Source organism: Colius striatus, chromosome 1, assembly GCF_028858725.1.
Source record: "Colius striatus isolate bColStr4 chromosome 1, bColStr4.1.hap1, whole genome shotgun sequence".
Classification (NCBI taxonomy): Eukaryota; Metazoa; Chordata; class Aves; order Coliiformes; family Coliidae; genus Colius; species Colius striatus.
Genome location: NC_084759.1, coordinates 3,705,680 through 3,722,903, shown reverse-complemented (window position 1 = coordinate 3,722,903; position 17,224 = coordinate 3,705,680). Strand labels below are relative to the sequence as shown.

Here is a 17,224-nt window from a genome sequence, read left to right as displayed (position 1 = left end):
ATTAACTGAAAAGTCTAGAAACCAACACAACTGTTTGAGATTTATAGAAATACCCTGCCTTTATTTACTTTTGAACTAACAAATATGCTTATTAAAATCTTTCTGGGTAATATGGTATTTTCTAAGTATTAACACACCTGCAACTTATTTATGTCAAAGAGATGTCATAAATCCACACTTTCTCTGCCTAATTTTCTTCAGAATTAAGTTATTTCAATAGGATCAGCAGGTCATAAATTCAGGGACACAGTAGTGCTGTTATTGCCCATTTTTAATCAGTCTCTTTTTATTTAAAACTTAAAACTCCCATGTCATTTCATATCAACTGTAGATCTGAAGTCTGCATGGATTTTACTTGTTTACTATCATTATTAATTTCTGTGATGAAACAGGAGTTATTACATGAATAGCTTCAATTGTTTAAATATAAAGGAAAAACAGAACAGCTAAACCTCAACTCTCTTGAGCTTAAAGCAAAATCTTTAAGTGTAACAGGGCACTGTATGCAAATCTAGTAATGTTTTAAGCAATTAAGAAGCCCACACCAACATCACCATTGCTTCAGGTTTTGTTTTAATGCAATTTTTGCGTGGATATCCTGAGTAATTGGTCAGTGTCAGGTTCTTTCCTATTTAAAACAGCATGATTGTGTATCAGCCTCAGCTGAGAATGAGATGTTGAATGTGGGATGTGCCATGTTTGTCAATATTACATGCCGGAGGAGGCAATGCACTTGCTCAGAATCCTTATAAACAATAAAAATTATGGTACACTAATAGATCACAAAACTCACCCTGGACTGAAGAGATAAGTTAATGAAGCTGCAGATATTGAATAAATATTGATTTATTACTTGTTAATATTTAATTTAGTTTTAAAAGTATCTCTTCTCCTAGATTTCTTATTTTATAAACCTGCTGTCAGTTAAAACATTGTTTTCTTTTTGTGTATTTTATATGATGGTTAATCTCACCATAGCATATCAATGTTAGTAGTCTTGGGAGTCATTAGATAGTTAACCTGTTTTCTGTGTTGAATTTGTAAACTTGTCTCTCTAGTTAATACATATCACACAAATCTCATCTGTTCTTTTACATAATCCAGAGTTTCTGCTGCACCCCACGAATCTACCCAATGAGTTTTATATTTCCAGATTTTGTAAGGAATTCCATAAACAAGACTGGCAGTCAGAGAGTCTCCTTGGGAAGATTTTTAATAAAGGGTTAATTATTTTTCTCCAGTCTATCTAGACAATGGCAGTAGTAAAATTCTAGCTGATAATCAGGTTTTCTTCTCTGTAAGGTAATTAGATATTTCTTCTGTTTAGATAATCCATCTTCTGTAGCGTGAGCCTTAATGTAGTCTGTTTTCTTTCAGGATTTTGAATTGATTCCAAGGCTTTAGACCCTTAGCATATATTCCTGAATCTGCTAAAATGTGAAAAGGCATATTGTTGCTAAAACAACAAACTGTTTCAGATTATCTTTGGGAAACTTTCTCTGCCTGTGGTGATCCATCTTCTAGTTGAGGTTGCCAACAACCATAGACAAAAATAAGTAGGAAGAAAATTTCTGTAGTCCTAGAAATGGAGCCTGGAGAAGCCTCAAATAGTTTACTGTAAACTAAAGGCATTTCTTCTCATTCTTCTCAGCAAATCATAATAAAAGTTACACAATTTTATTATGGTCTATAGGCTCAATTTTTTAAAATTACTAATTTTAGGGATTAGCCATCACAGCCTCTGGGAGGCATTTTTTTCACTTGTACAATTTCAGTCTATTAGTGTAGTATTTTATCTATGATTTCCTTGCTTGCAATAACTGTAATTGCATATTAAAAATACCTCAATGTATTACAGTGCAATAAAGAACAATTCATTTGTGGTTCAATTAATATTTACATCTAGTAATGTTGCAAAGTCATCATCTGCAGCAGCATCTTGCAAATATTTGTAAAAATAAACTTTTACTTTTGTCAGGAAGCTCTAAGTACGCACAAACCAGATCACACTGTAACTACAGCAGCTCACTGTAGCTTGGTGTCTGGAAATTGTTTTCGTCTCGCTAAGCTTTAAGCATCTACACCAAGTATGTAGCAAGAAATAGATGATCATAAGGCACAATGCTCAGAATTTTTCATAGATATTAACTATAGGATGAGATGCCTTCTAGAAGTGTGTCTCTGACTGTAATCCAGTGGTTCTAGAAAATTCATTCAAGCTGCCACAGAGATGTCAGCACTTCATAGAATCAGAGAATAGTAGGGGTTGGAAGGGACCTTTAGAGATTATCCAGCCCAAGTCCCCTGCAAAAGCAGGTTCACCTACATCAGATCAAACATGAACACATCCAGATGAGTTTTGAAAACCTCTAGAGAAGGAGGTTTGACACCCTCCCTGGGCAGCCTGGGCCAGGGCTCCCTCACCTCACAGTGAGATAGTTTTTTCTCATGTTCAAATGAAACTTTTGGTGTCCCAGCTTCATCCGATTACCCCTTGTCCTGTCACTAGATACAATAGAAAAAAGGGATGCCACAACCTCCTGACATCCACCATTTATATATACTTGTAAATACTAATGAGATCCCCCCTCAGTCTCCTCTTCTCCAGACTAAACAGCCTCAGGTCCCACAGTCTTTCCTCATAAGGAAGATGCTTCAGTCCCCTCAGCATCTCCCAGATTGGTCTCTGCAGAGCTGCTCTCCAGCAAGTCAATCCCTAGCCTGTCCTGGTGAATGGGGTTGTTCCTCCCCTCATGCACGACTCTTCTTTTTTAACTGAACAGTCACAGCAGAGGAAAAAACATATCAGCAAGCCCTTATCTTGGTTAACTTTGAAGACCATATCAGACACTAACACAAAGGAAGAACCCAAATTTTGCTACAGTAATATCAAAAGGGATAAGAAGTCTAAATATTGTTGCCATACTCAGCCAACACTCAGCATCCATTCGGTGCAGCAACATTTGGTGGTACAAAACTAAGTGTTGATGTTTCTTTCTGCTTGTTTTCCTTCTTGCTGCCAAAAATTACAAGCTTATTTGACCAACTGTGTGAGAGAGGTAAAACCAAGTGGAGTCAGGGAACAGAAAAGCAAAGCTTTGGCCTCAGCTGCTGGATTCTGCTGGCAAGATATCCTGTTCACCTAAACACATGATAAAAGTCAGATTAGATAACATTCACTAAACATTGGTGATATCTGCTAGGCATCTATCTGACTTGTTCCATTAAAATACCAGAAAAGATACAATTGCAGAAGGTCAGTAAAAAGTTATTTAAATAGGGAACTAAAGGTAGTTACAATACAAGTGGCAAAATCAAAGCAGTTGTTCAACTGAAGTTACTCAGATAAAAAATAAACATGTTCTAAATAAACATGCCACCCCCTAAAATGAGACTTTTACAGGTTATATTATCTCTTTTCCGTCTTCATCTTCTACAATCTTTTAACCACTTTTGCCATTGCTTTAAGATAACCAAGCTAAGCAAAATAATTCTCCCAACCTCTATCAGAATTTACTTACAAATACCTCTTATCTTTTCCTTGGTGACCCATAGCAATTCTGGCAAACAACTCAGTTAAGCAAGATACAAATTTCAGTCTATTTTCCTTACTAGCCAAGACACAAAGAAGCTCACAAATAGTCTTCCTGTCATCACTCTTACAGTGCAATTTCAGCATGGTCTCTGGACCTCATGTGTCCCTGTCTATGGTTCTACAGAATGAGAACACATCAGTAGGGTCAATATGCCCCAAGTCACGTTCTAAATAAAGATGATTTCTTGATCCATATAATTACAGCAAAATACTAGCTATTTCCCAAATGGTTATTTGCAGGTAACACACCAGAGAAAATCCCATTTATGATGCTTCTGTAGACCCAGAGCCAGAGACAAAGCTTGAGGAAGCCTGGAATACACACAAACATGACACTTTCTCTTCTGTTTCAGTTTGACTTTGTCGAGCTCCTTGATGGAAGACGTCTACTGACACAGGAGGCGAGAAGCTTAGAAGGACCTCAGCGGCAACACAGAGCTTTTGTGCCCTTGTCCAGCCATGAGACGGGATTTATCCAGTATTTAGATTCAGGAATATGGCATTTGGCCTTCTACAATGATGGCAAGGAATCGGAAGTGGTTTCTTTTCTTACTACTGCTATTGGTAAGGATTTCCTGTGTTATTCCTCAGTATGCCTCGGGGCCAGGTATTAACGCACATACTCAGATTGTACGGCTGCTTTGTGTGTTTCCCTTGGAGGGGATTGTATTCAGCAACAAGCTGAATACTGTTAGGGCCTAAATATCTCCTAAGTATTTTGTAGGCCTTTTTAGTAACTGTATCCATAATGAGATTTTACTCAGTGCCAAAGATGGATTACAAGCTTGAAATTCCCTGCTTTATTTTCTTCCTTTGATCTTTTTATTTAGGTTTTTTATTTTGTTGGTTGGATTTGGGTTTTTTTTCCTCTGGAGCAGAGGTGTGGGAATGATGAAATAGCACTCAGCAGCACCTTGCAACAGTTTTCTGTGACAGACAGTCCTGCCTTTGAACACTGTCAAAGTTACTCAAGCTGACAAGGGGCAACAGGTACAAGTTACAACATAAGAGGTTCCAAAGAAATATATGGAAAAACTTCTGTGTGAGGGTGATGGAGCACTGGAAGGGGCTGCCCAGATGGATTGTGGAGTCTCCCTCTGGAGACATTCCAAACCCACCTGGACAAGTCGCTGCGGGAGCTGGGGCTGTTTAGTCTAGAAAAGTGGAGACTGAGGGGGGATCATAGAATGGTATCTTATTAATATTTACAAATATCTACATGGTGGGTGTCAGGAGGTTGGGGCAGCACTTTTTTCAATAGTATCTAGAAACAGGACAAGGGATAATGGGATGAAACTGGAAAACAGAAAGTTCCATTTCAACATAAGAAAAAACTATTTCACTGTTCAGGTGAGGGAGCCCTGGCCCAGGCTGCCCAGGGAGGGTGTGGAGGCTCCTTCCTTGGAGATCTTCAAAACCCACTGGATATGTTCCTTTGTTACCTGATCCAGGTGGACCTGTTTCTGCAGGGGGGTTGGACTAGGTGATCTCTAAAGGTCCCTTCCAACCCCTACCATTCTATAATTCTATGATTCTACTCTTGGTGGTCCTGCTGTGGGCAGGGGAGTTGGACTGGATGAGTTTTGAGGTCCCTTCCAACCCTTAAGATTCTGTGATTCTGTTAGATTCAGGCAGAGTACTGGGTCTAGAACTCCAATAAAGAGCACTGCAAGGCTAGGAACAATAACAGGAACCTCTGTTTCTTTTTGCTAACAGAAAGAAGCTGACATTTCTTAAGAACAGATGAACTAAGTAGGTCTCTCTGGCAGTAAAGTACTCTGCCAGTTCAGCGCACTGGGCACTGGTTGTTGCTGTCAAGGAGGAAAGCATGCTGCCTGTGGGCTGCCTGACAGATCAGCATTATTCCTCCACCCTGTAAATATGAGAAGCTGTTTCTGATTCAGTAATATTTAATTTTAAATTTGACTGACCCACTGAAACTGTTCATATACCCAAATTCAATTAGTTGCAGTTTAAAGATTGCTCCATAAAACTAGCACTCAGCTTTCTTCTAGCCACAGTGATTGTTTAATGGACTTTTTTCCTTTGCCGAAAAAAGCAGACTCATTCCAAAGCTGCCATTAATCCCTCTCCCAGAAGAGGCATTGGTGTTGAGTCTCAGCTGTCTGCAAGTTACCTAAGAGCTATGGGCTGTAATTTGTCTTGGCAGGTTAATTAAAAGTTTAGGTCTTATTAAAACAAAGTCATTAAAGATCTCAATATTCCATTTTAGTGCTAAAGTTTATCTAATGCAGAAGTGGAAACACTGCTAAAATACTCAGTGTTACATTTTAAACTTGGAAATTCACTTGTTCAATCCTATTCACAGTTAAGCAACACCAGAAATAGTTGCACGTTAGCTTGTGAAATTGAAGGGCTGCTCTATAGAATGCAGATTTACTTTCATTTAGTTTACTCTAGCAATTTAAGCTTTTACTTACACCGACCATCTTCTGCTCAGAACTTCAAGGGATTTGTCTGACTGTTACTTTTTTTCCCCTTTTTTAAGAATTTCTTCAATTTAAAATTTTCCATGACAGGAAAATCAGTAATTTCTGTTACAGAGGAAAACACCTTTACAGCACAGTCATTTATTTTCTTGGTTTTTTTTTCTCTTTCTACTTTTGTTCATGTTTTCAAAGTGATGCTAAGTGTCCTAGCCAGACTGTTCTTCTGGCCTTGTTGTACTAACATGGGGAAAAAGAAAAAAAACCCCAAAAAACAACCAACCAACCAACCAAAGACAAAACATTCTTAATTTCCCTTTGAACACTAGGAGGATGGTGTGGGTGAGAATCATAGAACCATAGAATGGTAGGAGTTGGAAGGGACTTTTGGAGATCATCAAGTCCAACCCCTCTGCAGAAGCAAGTCCCACCTAGATCAGGTCACACAGGAACGTGTCAAGGCAGGTCTTGAAGACCTCCAAGAAAGGAGCCTCCACACTCTCCCTGGGCAGCCTGGGCCAGGGCTCCCTCACCTCAAAGTGAAAGAGTTTTTTCTTGTGTTGAAATGGAATTTTTTGTGTCAGACTGTCTTTAAGCCAAGCCTGTTTTTTTTTAGTTTATATTCTGCTGTAACGTCATAACCTCATGATGAGCAGAACAGTCCATGATATCACAGAATCATAGAATGGTAGGGTTGGAAGGGACCTTTAGAGATCATCCAGTCCAACCCCTCTGAAGAAGCAGGTCCCACCTAGATCAGGTCACACAGGAAAGTGTCCAGGCAGGTCTTGAAGACCTCCAGGGAAGGAGACTCCACAACCTCTCATGATATATAGCCCATCATGTATTCTGGATGGTTTTCTTTTGCTGTGCAAGAGAGAGCTTTGCCCCAGACATAGGTATTACTGCCCAATGACAGTTGCATATCACACAAAGCTGTAGTGTACAAGAAAAACTCTTTAGGCACAAACTGTGCACTTTGAAAGTCACCTGAGGTAAATAAAAAATTTAAGTAGGAAGATATGGCTTCTTGACTGGAATTTGGCCAGATAAGCACAACAATTTTGTAAGTACCATTTTTATAAGTACCAAAACAAAATGTAATAGCCTAACAAGTTGTTACCTTCCTTCTTAGTCTAGATTTCAACAACTTGTTTTGAAAAATAAAAGAATCAAGGCAGGTGTTTTGTGTGAATGTGCAACAATGCTTCAGAACCTTTCCGGTGTATTCATGAGGTTTAGCAAGACAGAGTTGCTAGATTTTAAGTCTATAAATACCATAGTACTGGAGTGTTATAATTTTTGTCAGTGCCAGAGTAAAGAGGATACAGCAACCTGACACAGAGCTTATGAACCATGGTGTAAAATTGCAATGCCAAACAAATGAATCAAGTGATGTGAGCCTTAGATCTATCTGTGTGGGGTGAGGAACCTGCAGAGGAGTTGTGTTGACTGTCAGAGGCAAGCTGCCATTGAATTTCATTTCTGTGGCAGGAGCATGTAGAAAAATCTCCCTTTACTATTGCACTAACGTAAAGATTACAGTAAGAGTGTGTTTGAAAAGTATAGCTGTGATGCAGTAAGAAGCAGTAGCCTGTGATCTAAGAGGACCAGCAGCCTGGAACTCCTGAATTCTGACTGATGTGCTAATTGTGACCCAGCCTAGGCTCATGCTTCAGCTACTCACTGTGTAAAACTGAGATGAGTGACATTTCCCCAGAGATGCTGCAAAGGTGGTAGAATGGCTGGGAAAATGCAGTAAGTATTAATAAATAATCAGAGATAATAGTAGAAAGCACATTATTGATAATGTTGAATGTAATGATAATAATCATAAAGCCAAACTATGCAGTCATTCCTTCAGGAAAACCTCCCTTGTGAGTGAAGACTCACCTAAGTGAAAGACCATAGCTTTTCACTTCAGGAATAAAACTATTGATTGGAAAGGATGCTGATTTTCCAAGTATATCTGCTTCGTTCCAACAGACTGAACCTTTCAGAGCCAGTGAAATCATTGCAGGCTCTGTGTGACAATATCAACTGCAATTACTGTGCAGCACTTGTCTGGAGTGATTTGGCCTCTGTTATTCTAGAGAAAACTGGAGGAAAAAAAGCATCTATGTTCCCAGATTTCTAATTTCATAGATTGTGGGGCTGTCCCTCATACAGTTTGGGAATCTGATATAGCTGTAACTAAATCCACTCAGGGACATTAGCACTGATATGGAAAGCAGGAGATGGCTGTTTAGCCTGTTTCCTAAAAGAATGCAGAATCATCATCAGTGAATGATTAGGTGATGTCAAAATGTGTGCCTGTCACATGCCACTGCATGTAAACCTGGGGAGAATACAGCATTATAATGCCTGTCAGAGCTTATACTTCTGCATAATACAGGCAGTTCAGGTGGAGGGGTAAAAAAGATTGTTCTAGCAAAGTTTTCAGCTGTTAATAACATTTCTATATCCCATTTCTCTGAATTACAATGCAAGAATTATAAAGGAATGGACAATCAAGGTCTCTCAATAATACATTAACTATTTTGTAAATCACATTGGTGGCACTTTCTGAAATTTCTAATAGAAACACTTCTCTGAAAAGCGCCTTGTGGATTCACCTCTGCCTCATGGTGGTAATTTATTCTAGGCAATCTTGTGTAAGTTGAGCAAAATAGTAGGCTGAGGAATCAGCTGGAATCGGCACATCTGAGACAGAGATGCTGGCCAAAAATCTGCTCAGTAGAAGCAAGAAACATCTGAGAGCCTAAAAACTGTCTACAGAGTTAGAAAGAGTCTTCCAGCAGCTGTTACTGTTGAGCTTCAGGCAAACTTGACTGTGCAGGACCACTGAAAAATCCAAAGGAAAAGCAAAATCAGCTGTTTGTGAGAGAAATGTCACGGAACAAGCAACAGGAAACACATGGAGAACACAGGTGATAGGATGCAAGGTTTTATCTCTCTTTTATCTTCTGCAAGAGGCCATGCTTAAGTCTGAGAAAAGGACCATTGTTCCTCCTACTCCCTCTCCTATGCCTAAAGAAAATTACTGTAAGTACTTTCCTCCATCAAAGTGCAAAGAGAGCTGCTGGCGTTATTTATAAGGGGCTGCCAGCACATACAGCACTTTGCAATATACATCAAAAGGCCAGCTCCCTTCTTGCAATCACCTAAAATATAACCCACCCCCACATAGTCCCTAGGACAGCACTTCACACACAAGAAGGATACCAACAGAAGAGCAGTTCACAGTAGGGCTGAGCTTAGTGGAGAGCAGAAATTACAGGGCACAGAGGCAAGCATGGGACTGGAAACCCTCCTTGTGTGAGAGGTGACAAGAATGACTTTTCCTTTGCTTTGAGTGAAAATGCCTTTGTATTTAGCTGCTTCTTAGAAAGGGAAAAAGGAAGAGCTTTTGGTTTCCTTACTCTTGCCGCTTATGTGTAGGCTAACTTAAACTCTATCAACTTCCAATTCAGAAGGGACCCATAAGTATGATCCATTTACAGTCTCAAAGACATTCATTTTGTTTGCACTTGCTTTGCTAATGTCTGGAAAAGTCTGAATTGGTTTCATGTAAATATTGAGGATTTGGGAGACTCTGCAGACTTACACGGGATGTTTCTGTTCTGGCTTGCGCTTTCTTTTAGCTCCTTAATGCCTGAGTGACTTTACTGAAAACTCCTTCATGTCTGATCAGATCTTCAGGACTCTGAGGGACAGTGGTTTTAATGTTCCAGCAACCCTTTTCTGAACTTCTCCTTCCACTCTCCAGCAAAAGAGGCTGCAAGTTTTAATAAGTACTTTGCTGAATGAGGACCCTTTACCTGTTAGCGAGACTCCAGCTGCTCCATGGAAATGTTCAGATACTACAAGAGGTGTTCTTCCCTATTACATGAGTATGTTTATCAGAGCTCTTCCTCTTCTTCATAGAGGAACTTCTGAGTATTTCCACCTTGTAGTAACCCTCTACAGATACTTAATTAGTAGCCTGTTCTTTCCCAGACTCACAACTGTTTTCTTACTCTGTACAGAGAAAGGAATATAGCAACATGAGAATCATGGCAAGGAAGAAACTCACAACTTCATTTTTGATGTTATTGATCTCTGTCCTGCAAAATAGCAGCAGAGCTTTGCAAGCTCTGCAAATAGTTTTTTTGTCTTCAGCTCTGTGTCTCCCATTATGAGCCTTTGCTTGACAGACCCTCTGTCAGATGGTCAGTGCCTTTTTTGATTACCCTCATGTTGGTTCCACCCCTTTTTTGATGCTTTGGTTCCCACTTTCAGCACTTACTGACCCTCTCTGAGTGTGATAAAGCTTGTAGGTCTCAGTCAGGTAGTATTTAGAAAAGTCACTCAATTCAAGTAGAAGGCAAAAGGGCATTTGTGAGTCTCTGCCAGGCTATGTTAGGTTATTTTTTCCCATGTGAATTTGGTCTTGTGAATGATACTAAGTCGACAGGTCTGCTTGATTGAAAAGCTACGTATATCCACAGAGTAGGTTCAGGTATCAGGTAGGTAGGTTCACTAAGCTTCTGGCTGGCCACAGGAGTTAAGGTCGTTCAGTGAGAATTTAATTACTCCACATAGAAGGATGGCAAGAAGGCAAGAGATTGTCATCTCCATCCTAGCCAAATCCAGCCCAGCCTGCTGGAGAGCCAGAAATGGAGGGGTGAACTCCCTCTGTTTGAGCATTCAGTGAGCTGCAAGAATTCCCCTCTCCAAGCAGGTGTAGTAGTGTGCTTGGTGAGATTTCACTTTATCATCCGACCTGTGTGTACATCTAATCTGTTTGCTTTATAGGGCTTAATAAAAAGCAAACACAGCCTGAGCCTGGGTCTGGAAATGGAAGGAGGGCTGTGCAGAGGTGAAAGTTTTCACATTAATTTTTACTCCCTGTATCCAGAGGTTTGGGGTTTTTTTCCTGTTCTCAGTAAAACAGTTGATGATATTTTTTAGATGGATAGTGATATGCCCCTTAAAACCTCAGCTTCCCTAAAACTGATGAACAATCTTGTTTCCTCGGTGAGGTGAGCCAAGGGGATGATCATGTTCCAGTGTTGGAGTTTATCTTCCTGTCTGCCTTTTCAGATGACTCCTGGTTCTTAAATCCCCTCCAGCTTCAGTCAGTAATGTTTGCACATGATCCTATGGCACACAACTCCCCAAATGTTACCTGCAGCTTTCTGCCTGCTTCTGCTGGAGCTGCAGCACTTCCGAGAAACCTGAAGTCAGACCAGTTGTTTCAAATCTAGATGTTACTTGCAATGACCTTTTTTGTCTCTGCAAGTGTCTGGAACAATTCTTACATGATAAGTCTGCTTCCCAAGACATAATGGCAGGCAAAATTATTATTTCAGGATTTTCTTGTTGAAGAATTAAGGCATCTCTAAGAAAGGAGAAATTAAGAATGCATCTCAAAGCTAATTAAATAATAAGAAGCCTGTAAAGGTCAGATACTTGGCTGTAAGAACTTCCACAGCTGCTCTTTGTAGAGTGTATCTTCATTGGTGCTCTGCAAGTCAAAGCTACCAGTAGAAAACTCCAACGTGGTTGTGGTTTAACCCCAACTGGCAACTCAGCCCCATACAGCCACTTGCTCACCCTGCCCTGGTAGGATGGGGAGAGAAACAAAAGAGTAAAAGTGAGAAAACACATGGCTTGAAGAAAAGACAGTTTGATAAGTAAAGCAAAAACCACACACACCAGCAAAGCAAAACAAGGAATTCATTCCCCACTTCCAATGGGCAGGCAGGTGTTCAGCCATCCTCAGGGCAGCAGGGCTCCAGCACACAGAACAGTGACTTGGGAAGGCAAATGCCATCACTTTGGACATTAGCTCCTTCCTCCTTCCCCTGGTTCATCTGGTGACATGACATCCTATGGCCTGGGACATCCCTGGGGTTAGTTGGGGTCAGCTGTCCTGGCTGTGTCACCTCCCAACTCCTTGTGTACACCCAGCCCACTCACTGGTGAGATGAGGAGCAGAAAAGGCCCTAACTGTGTGTGAGCCCTATTCAGCAGTAACAAAACATCCCTGTGTTATCAGCACTGTTTCTAGCACAAATCCAAAACAGCCTCACACCATGTACTCTGAAGAAAATTGACCCTGTCCCAGCCAAAACCAGTACAAGTGTGTAAAGCCAGCTTAGCTTTAAAGCAGAGACAGATTAATTTGTTAAATGCCACACTTGAGCTTTTTCTCGTTGTGATTTGTTTCAGGGTTTCTTTGGTTTGTATATGTGCACTCCTCCTGCAATATATCCTATTATCTTATTTTCATTTATATTGTTATACTAAAGAAGCTAAGCCATGTTTGTAAAGATTGTTTGGATGCCGATAAGTAGAAGTCAGACATCTGAATGTCTTTAATGGTCCAGATTTTGTCTGGTTTTGATCATGCTTTAAAGCAGGAGAAAAAAGGAGGTAGATTTGTCTTTTTGGAAAGCTTTGCCTACATCTGTACTTACATGAGCTGGTAGCCTTGAACTTGCTTGTCAGTGTGCTCTTTGCAGGCAGGCAACTTCTCTTGATCTGACAGAGCTTGTACAAAAGGTTTATTGATTGGGGTAATTACTTTAGTTTTAGGGTCAAGAAAAGGTTTATTTAATACTGAAGTTAAAGCCTTTTTCTTTCTTTCTTTCTTTCTGCTATTTCTGTGCCTTCTTTTCAGTTTGCTTTTTTTTCCCCCTGAACAGCAGAATTCTGCTTTAATAACACAGCATATCGTGCTATCAGAGGGTTTCTGGAGAAATGTGTAAATCAGTGCATATGGTTTTCGTTTTTACACTTTTGTATATAGGTCTTTCCGTGCAGCCCAGGCTGCAGGCTAATGTAAGCACAGCTTGTTTGATTCCTGGGTCGTATTACCAAGCTGCTAGAACAGCTCTGTGCAGATTTTTCTTTCCATGAATGCTCCCCTGCTAAAGCACAGAAATGAGGTTGGGGGAGTTACTCGTCCACTTTGGCAAACAAAAGGAGAACTCTTTCTTTACTAGAACAACAGACTTTTTAAAGACTTCATTTTCCAAAGGCTGTGTAAAAAGTGTATGCAATTACATGCAAGACCACAAAAGAGAACAGAAGCCAATAACGTTGGCACCTTGGGAATTACTGGCACAATCTCCCTTTGCACAGGGGCTGAGTGGGATGAGAAGGACATGGTCTATACAGTAACTTCAGGCAAATGTTGACTTTTGGCATAACACGTATGTATTAGATCTGACTGTTTTCCTTTTTAAGTGCTATAACAGTCTCAGAAAAAGAGTTGCATAAATGATGGTAAACTGATTTCTATGGGGCTTGCTGGAGATTCTGAGGAGGAATGTGACTTGACCGAGTTTGTGCAGCGAGTCTGCAAGAGGCAGAAATGGAGCCATGAGTTCTGCTTTTCTCTGGCCCTGATCGAATGCCACTGAGAGAAAAAGGCAGTTGCCTGAGCACAGTCATAGAGCAGCACCTGAGATGCCCCAGGGAACTGAGGGCATTTCTTCAGGTGGGCAGATCCCTACAGAAAACCTAGAGAAGACTCTGGCCCTTCTGTAGTGCTGGCTGGAGGCCAGACATTATACCTGAGGGCATATCCCTAGCACCAAGCACCAGCCTAACTGAGCCTCAGACATCAGTCCAGCCAGTACACCCTTATTTATCAGGCTGGGCATATTTGCAAAAGACTTTGGGTAAAATAAAAATCTTTAATGAACCCAAAATTTTAACATTGACAAGGTTTCATGGCATTTGTTTCACCAAATGAGATTGCATTTGAGGTCCTTTGCCTTTTTTTGCCCTAGAATACACCAACTTAGATCATTTAAAATGAAACTCAAGGCTGGCTTTAGCCTTGCCCTGAGCTACAAGAGCTGAAATTGTAACGTGCTGAAAGGGAAGTAACTTCCCCCTTCCTAGTGCAGCTCCAGAAGTTGAACCCTGAAGGCTGAATAATTGTTGTTTCCTGTATTAGTTTGTAACAATTTATGAGAGTGGGAAGGAACAAAAAGAAAAAAATTCCTTGCAATCCCTTGGGCAAATTGGGGATATGAGAGTTTCATTTACTGGAGTGAAATTCAGGTTTAAAAATACTCCAGTTGCAAAAAAATAAAGGAAAACTAGAAAGAAAAGGAATCTTCTGGTGTTGTCTTTCTGGATCGTGTCATATGTATGTTAAAAGTATGGGATTAAAGTGTCATTGTGCATAGAAGCTGAACTGTAGAAGGAAGAAGAATGCTTCAGACTGACAGCTACCCTTTGTTTAATATGATTTACTGTTTTTTTTTTCCCAGCTAGCTTCTAACTTGTGATCACATTTCAAGTGATTTAGAACAGAGGGGTTTTTCAAATGGTCAGTGTATGGCTCCTTAAGAACTGTATTTCATAGACTCTTTCATGCTTTTAGCATTGCTCACATTCTCAAGGAAGAAAACTGTGTTCCACACGCATCCATGTGAACAACAGAAATACATCTAAAAGTTGCCTTCATTCTGGTCCTAGGGAACTCAGGAGAGATTTCACCATTAACTTAAATGGAAGTATACATAGACCAGTGCCCAAGTGCTTTTGAAATCCCATTGCACCTTATGCTTTCAAGCATCTGATAGCTTTAGATTATAAGGCATTGTGCACTGGAAAGATTTCTTCTTAAAAAGGAAGCAGTGAGAGAAAGGAATGAATCGGTAAGATAAAGCTCTCAAAAATCAAATTCAAACCAAATGTAGCATAGGCTTCTGAAATGATTGGGCTTGTTCTCTTCTTTATTTACTCCCCAAACTATTCCCCCCTGGTCTCTGTGTCTTTAGAACAGAAGTTCAAAACTAGTACACACAAAAAGCTGGGTTTGTACTATTTCCAGCTGGGCCTGGAGTCGAATGTGCTTGAAATAGTGTGAGAAAGACTGACATTATTGTGGTGAAAGCCATTTGAGTACCTGGATAGATATCTCAAGGCAGGCCTAGAAGTAAAAAGTAAGACAACTCAAGGGAATGTGTGCTCACATGATGTACTGTCAAATTTGGCAAACTCAGCAGCTCTTGATGGTTTCAATAAGAAACCCAAACTGATGCTGAACGCCAAACCTTTTGTGCTTCACCGTCACCTTTTAAAATGATCCATCCTCCAGAGTCACTGCTGGCTGGAGCAGGTATTTGCTGTTAGTACACTGATGGTGATGTGGGGTATCTGCCGTTGCAAATTAGGTGTTTTTTTATAGTTCTTAGAGAAAAAGAGTGGGGGCAGATTAACATGCAATTGGATCCTGTGATTACTGTACTTTGCTCTGACTTTCCAGAACCAGGAGTGATTTAGAGTTGTTTAAAGGACTGTCTGCCTGTTGCCCTTTTCCTAATTTAGCTGTATGTGAAGGTTAGAGTTCCACTGGGATATGAGAGCAGCACAGGGTTATATGCGTGGATCTTTAATTAAAACAGACCTCCCAGCCTTCAGAAAAAGGGAAAAAATCCAAATCTGGCACAACATCAAGTGGCATTAGCAGTATCAGCATCACACTAGGTGCCCTACAGAAGAGGAAACTGTGAAAGAGCACTCAGAAATAATGACTGAGTTTCCATGATGCTGTCAAGACTTTCACATCCCTGACTGCCAGGTGTGGATTACTTGAGCTAAAAATGTAAAAGCCTTATAAAACACAAATGAAGCAGAAAAATCGAAATCTCAGCAGGTGAGGATGTACCATAAGAAGGAATCTGCCCTTTCAAATTTCAGCTGGGGAAGGAAGAGGAGGAGCAAAAGAATACCAGACCCAGCATTTCCACATTTCCTTTGTTTTCAGGGCTTCTCTTTTTTTTACCTTTTTTTTTTCTTGGCTCATAATGTCAAGTCTGATGTTTCGAGATATCCGAAACCTGTTTTATCCCCTCTCACCTCCATGTCTCCCATGGCATTGTTATCACAATTACAAGGGCAGGTGACAGTTCTCTAGGCTTAGGATCCAACCTACCCTGCAGTGAAATTCAATCCACTTGCATCATTTCTTTGAAAAATAAACAAGACTGCAAGCTCTGCAACTGGGAAGTAAATTAACTGTGTTCACAGAGCTTCAGAATCTTCTTTGCCTTTCATGTTCTACTGCTTGCCTTCCTATTAAAATTATTGCTAGCATAGTCAGGGCAATGACAGGGAGCATTTGTGTGAAAGAGAGCTGTTATTGCAATGAGCTTGTAGGTGACAGCTTTATCCTGGACAAGCAGGTCTAGGAGAAAGAATATGTGGCTTGCTAAGGTTGCTCCAGTGCAGCAGACAAGAATAAAGTGAAATTACATGGTGTCCCTTCACTCTCCCATGGCATGTAATTCATGGTAGAGTGAGAAGGATGTTGTGCACTCCTCATGGCCTTTTTGCATTGATGTGGCTCACACAGAAGATTTCAAGGTTAGATATGAACCATGAAGTCTACCTACCTGCATCCCTGCTCCATGTGAACTCCCTCCCTCCCAGCAAAGCATCTTTGGCCAGGAGAACACGACTAGGCAGAAAAAAGGTCTGTGAGCGATCAAGAACAGTTTCTTTCTCTGTGACAATAAATATACGTATTTATTTGATACAGTAAACAATTCTCCTCTAAATATTTGTTTTGCCTCCAGTAATTTTAAACAAAAATGTACCCTTTTTAAAAAATTAATGCATCTGTGCATAAGAGGATTGATGTTTGTAAGGAAGGAGCAGATCATTTTGTTACACCAATCAGAATATATAGTTTATCTCCCTGGGTTGGTAGATTGGAAGATGTAGCAATTTACTTCAGGCTTATCAGCTTCATATATCTTCTCACCAGCACAGAGCAAAAGATTTCTGAGACCATTTCTTGTGTAGAGCTGGAGTAGAATATTAGTTGAAGAGGTCAAACAGTGAGGTTACCTAAAAAAACCCTCCTTTTTATGCATGTCATTTCTAATATTTAACATTCTTATTGGCAAAACAAGTTTCATTTTTCTTAAATCCAGAATCTGAGATTAGCATTGATACATTAGAGAATAATTACTCTTCTGCAATGCTATTCCTACATGTTTCTGACCCGAAACGCTGCCAGTTCCAGAACGACTCTTTTAGGTTATGGAATGAAATAGTTGCATTTGAATTCCTCCAACCACACTACATTGAGTGGCATTTAATTGGTCCTCAGAAAGCAGACCTGGTGCTTATTAACTCCCAGGAAAGCTCCTGCCTTCAGTTGCCAGCT

The 17,224-nt window shown here is 40.2% G+C and overlaps 1 protein-coding gene across 6 annotated transcripts in view; it reads left to right on the top strand.

Moving 5' to 3' along the window:
- Positions 1–17,224, top strand: part of TENM4 (teneurin transmembrane protein 4) — a 611,632-nt gene that overhangs the window by 426,037 nt on the left and 168,371 nt on the right. For all 6 annotated transcript variants that reach the window (XM_061990604.1, XM_061990638.1, XM_061990629.1 and 3 more), the window contains one exon: positions 3,949–4,159. In XM_061990604.1, the coding sequence (XP_061846588.1) occupies positions 3,949–4,159 (211 nt within the window). The remainder of the gene's footprint in view (positions 1–3,948; positions 4,160–17,224) is intronic.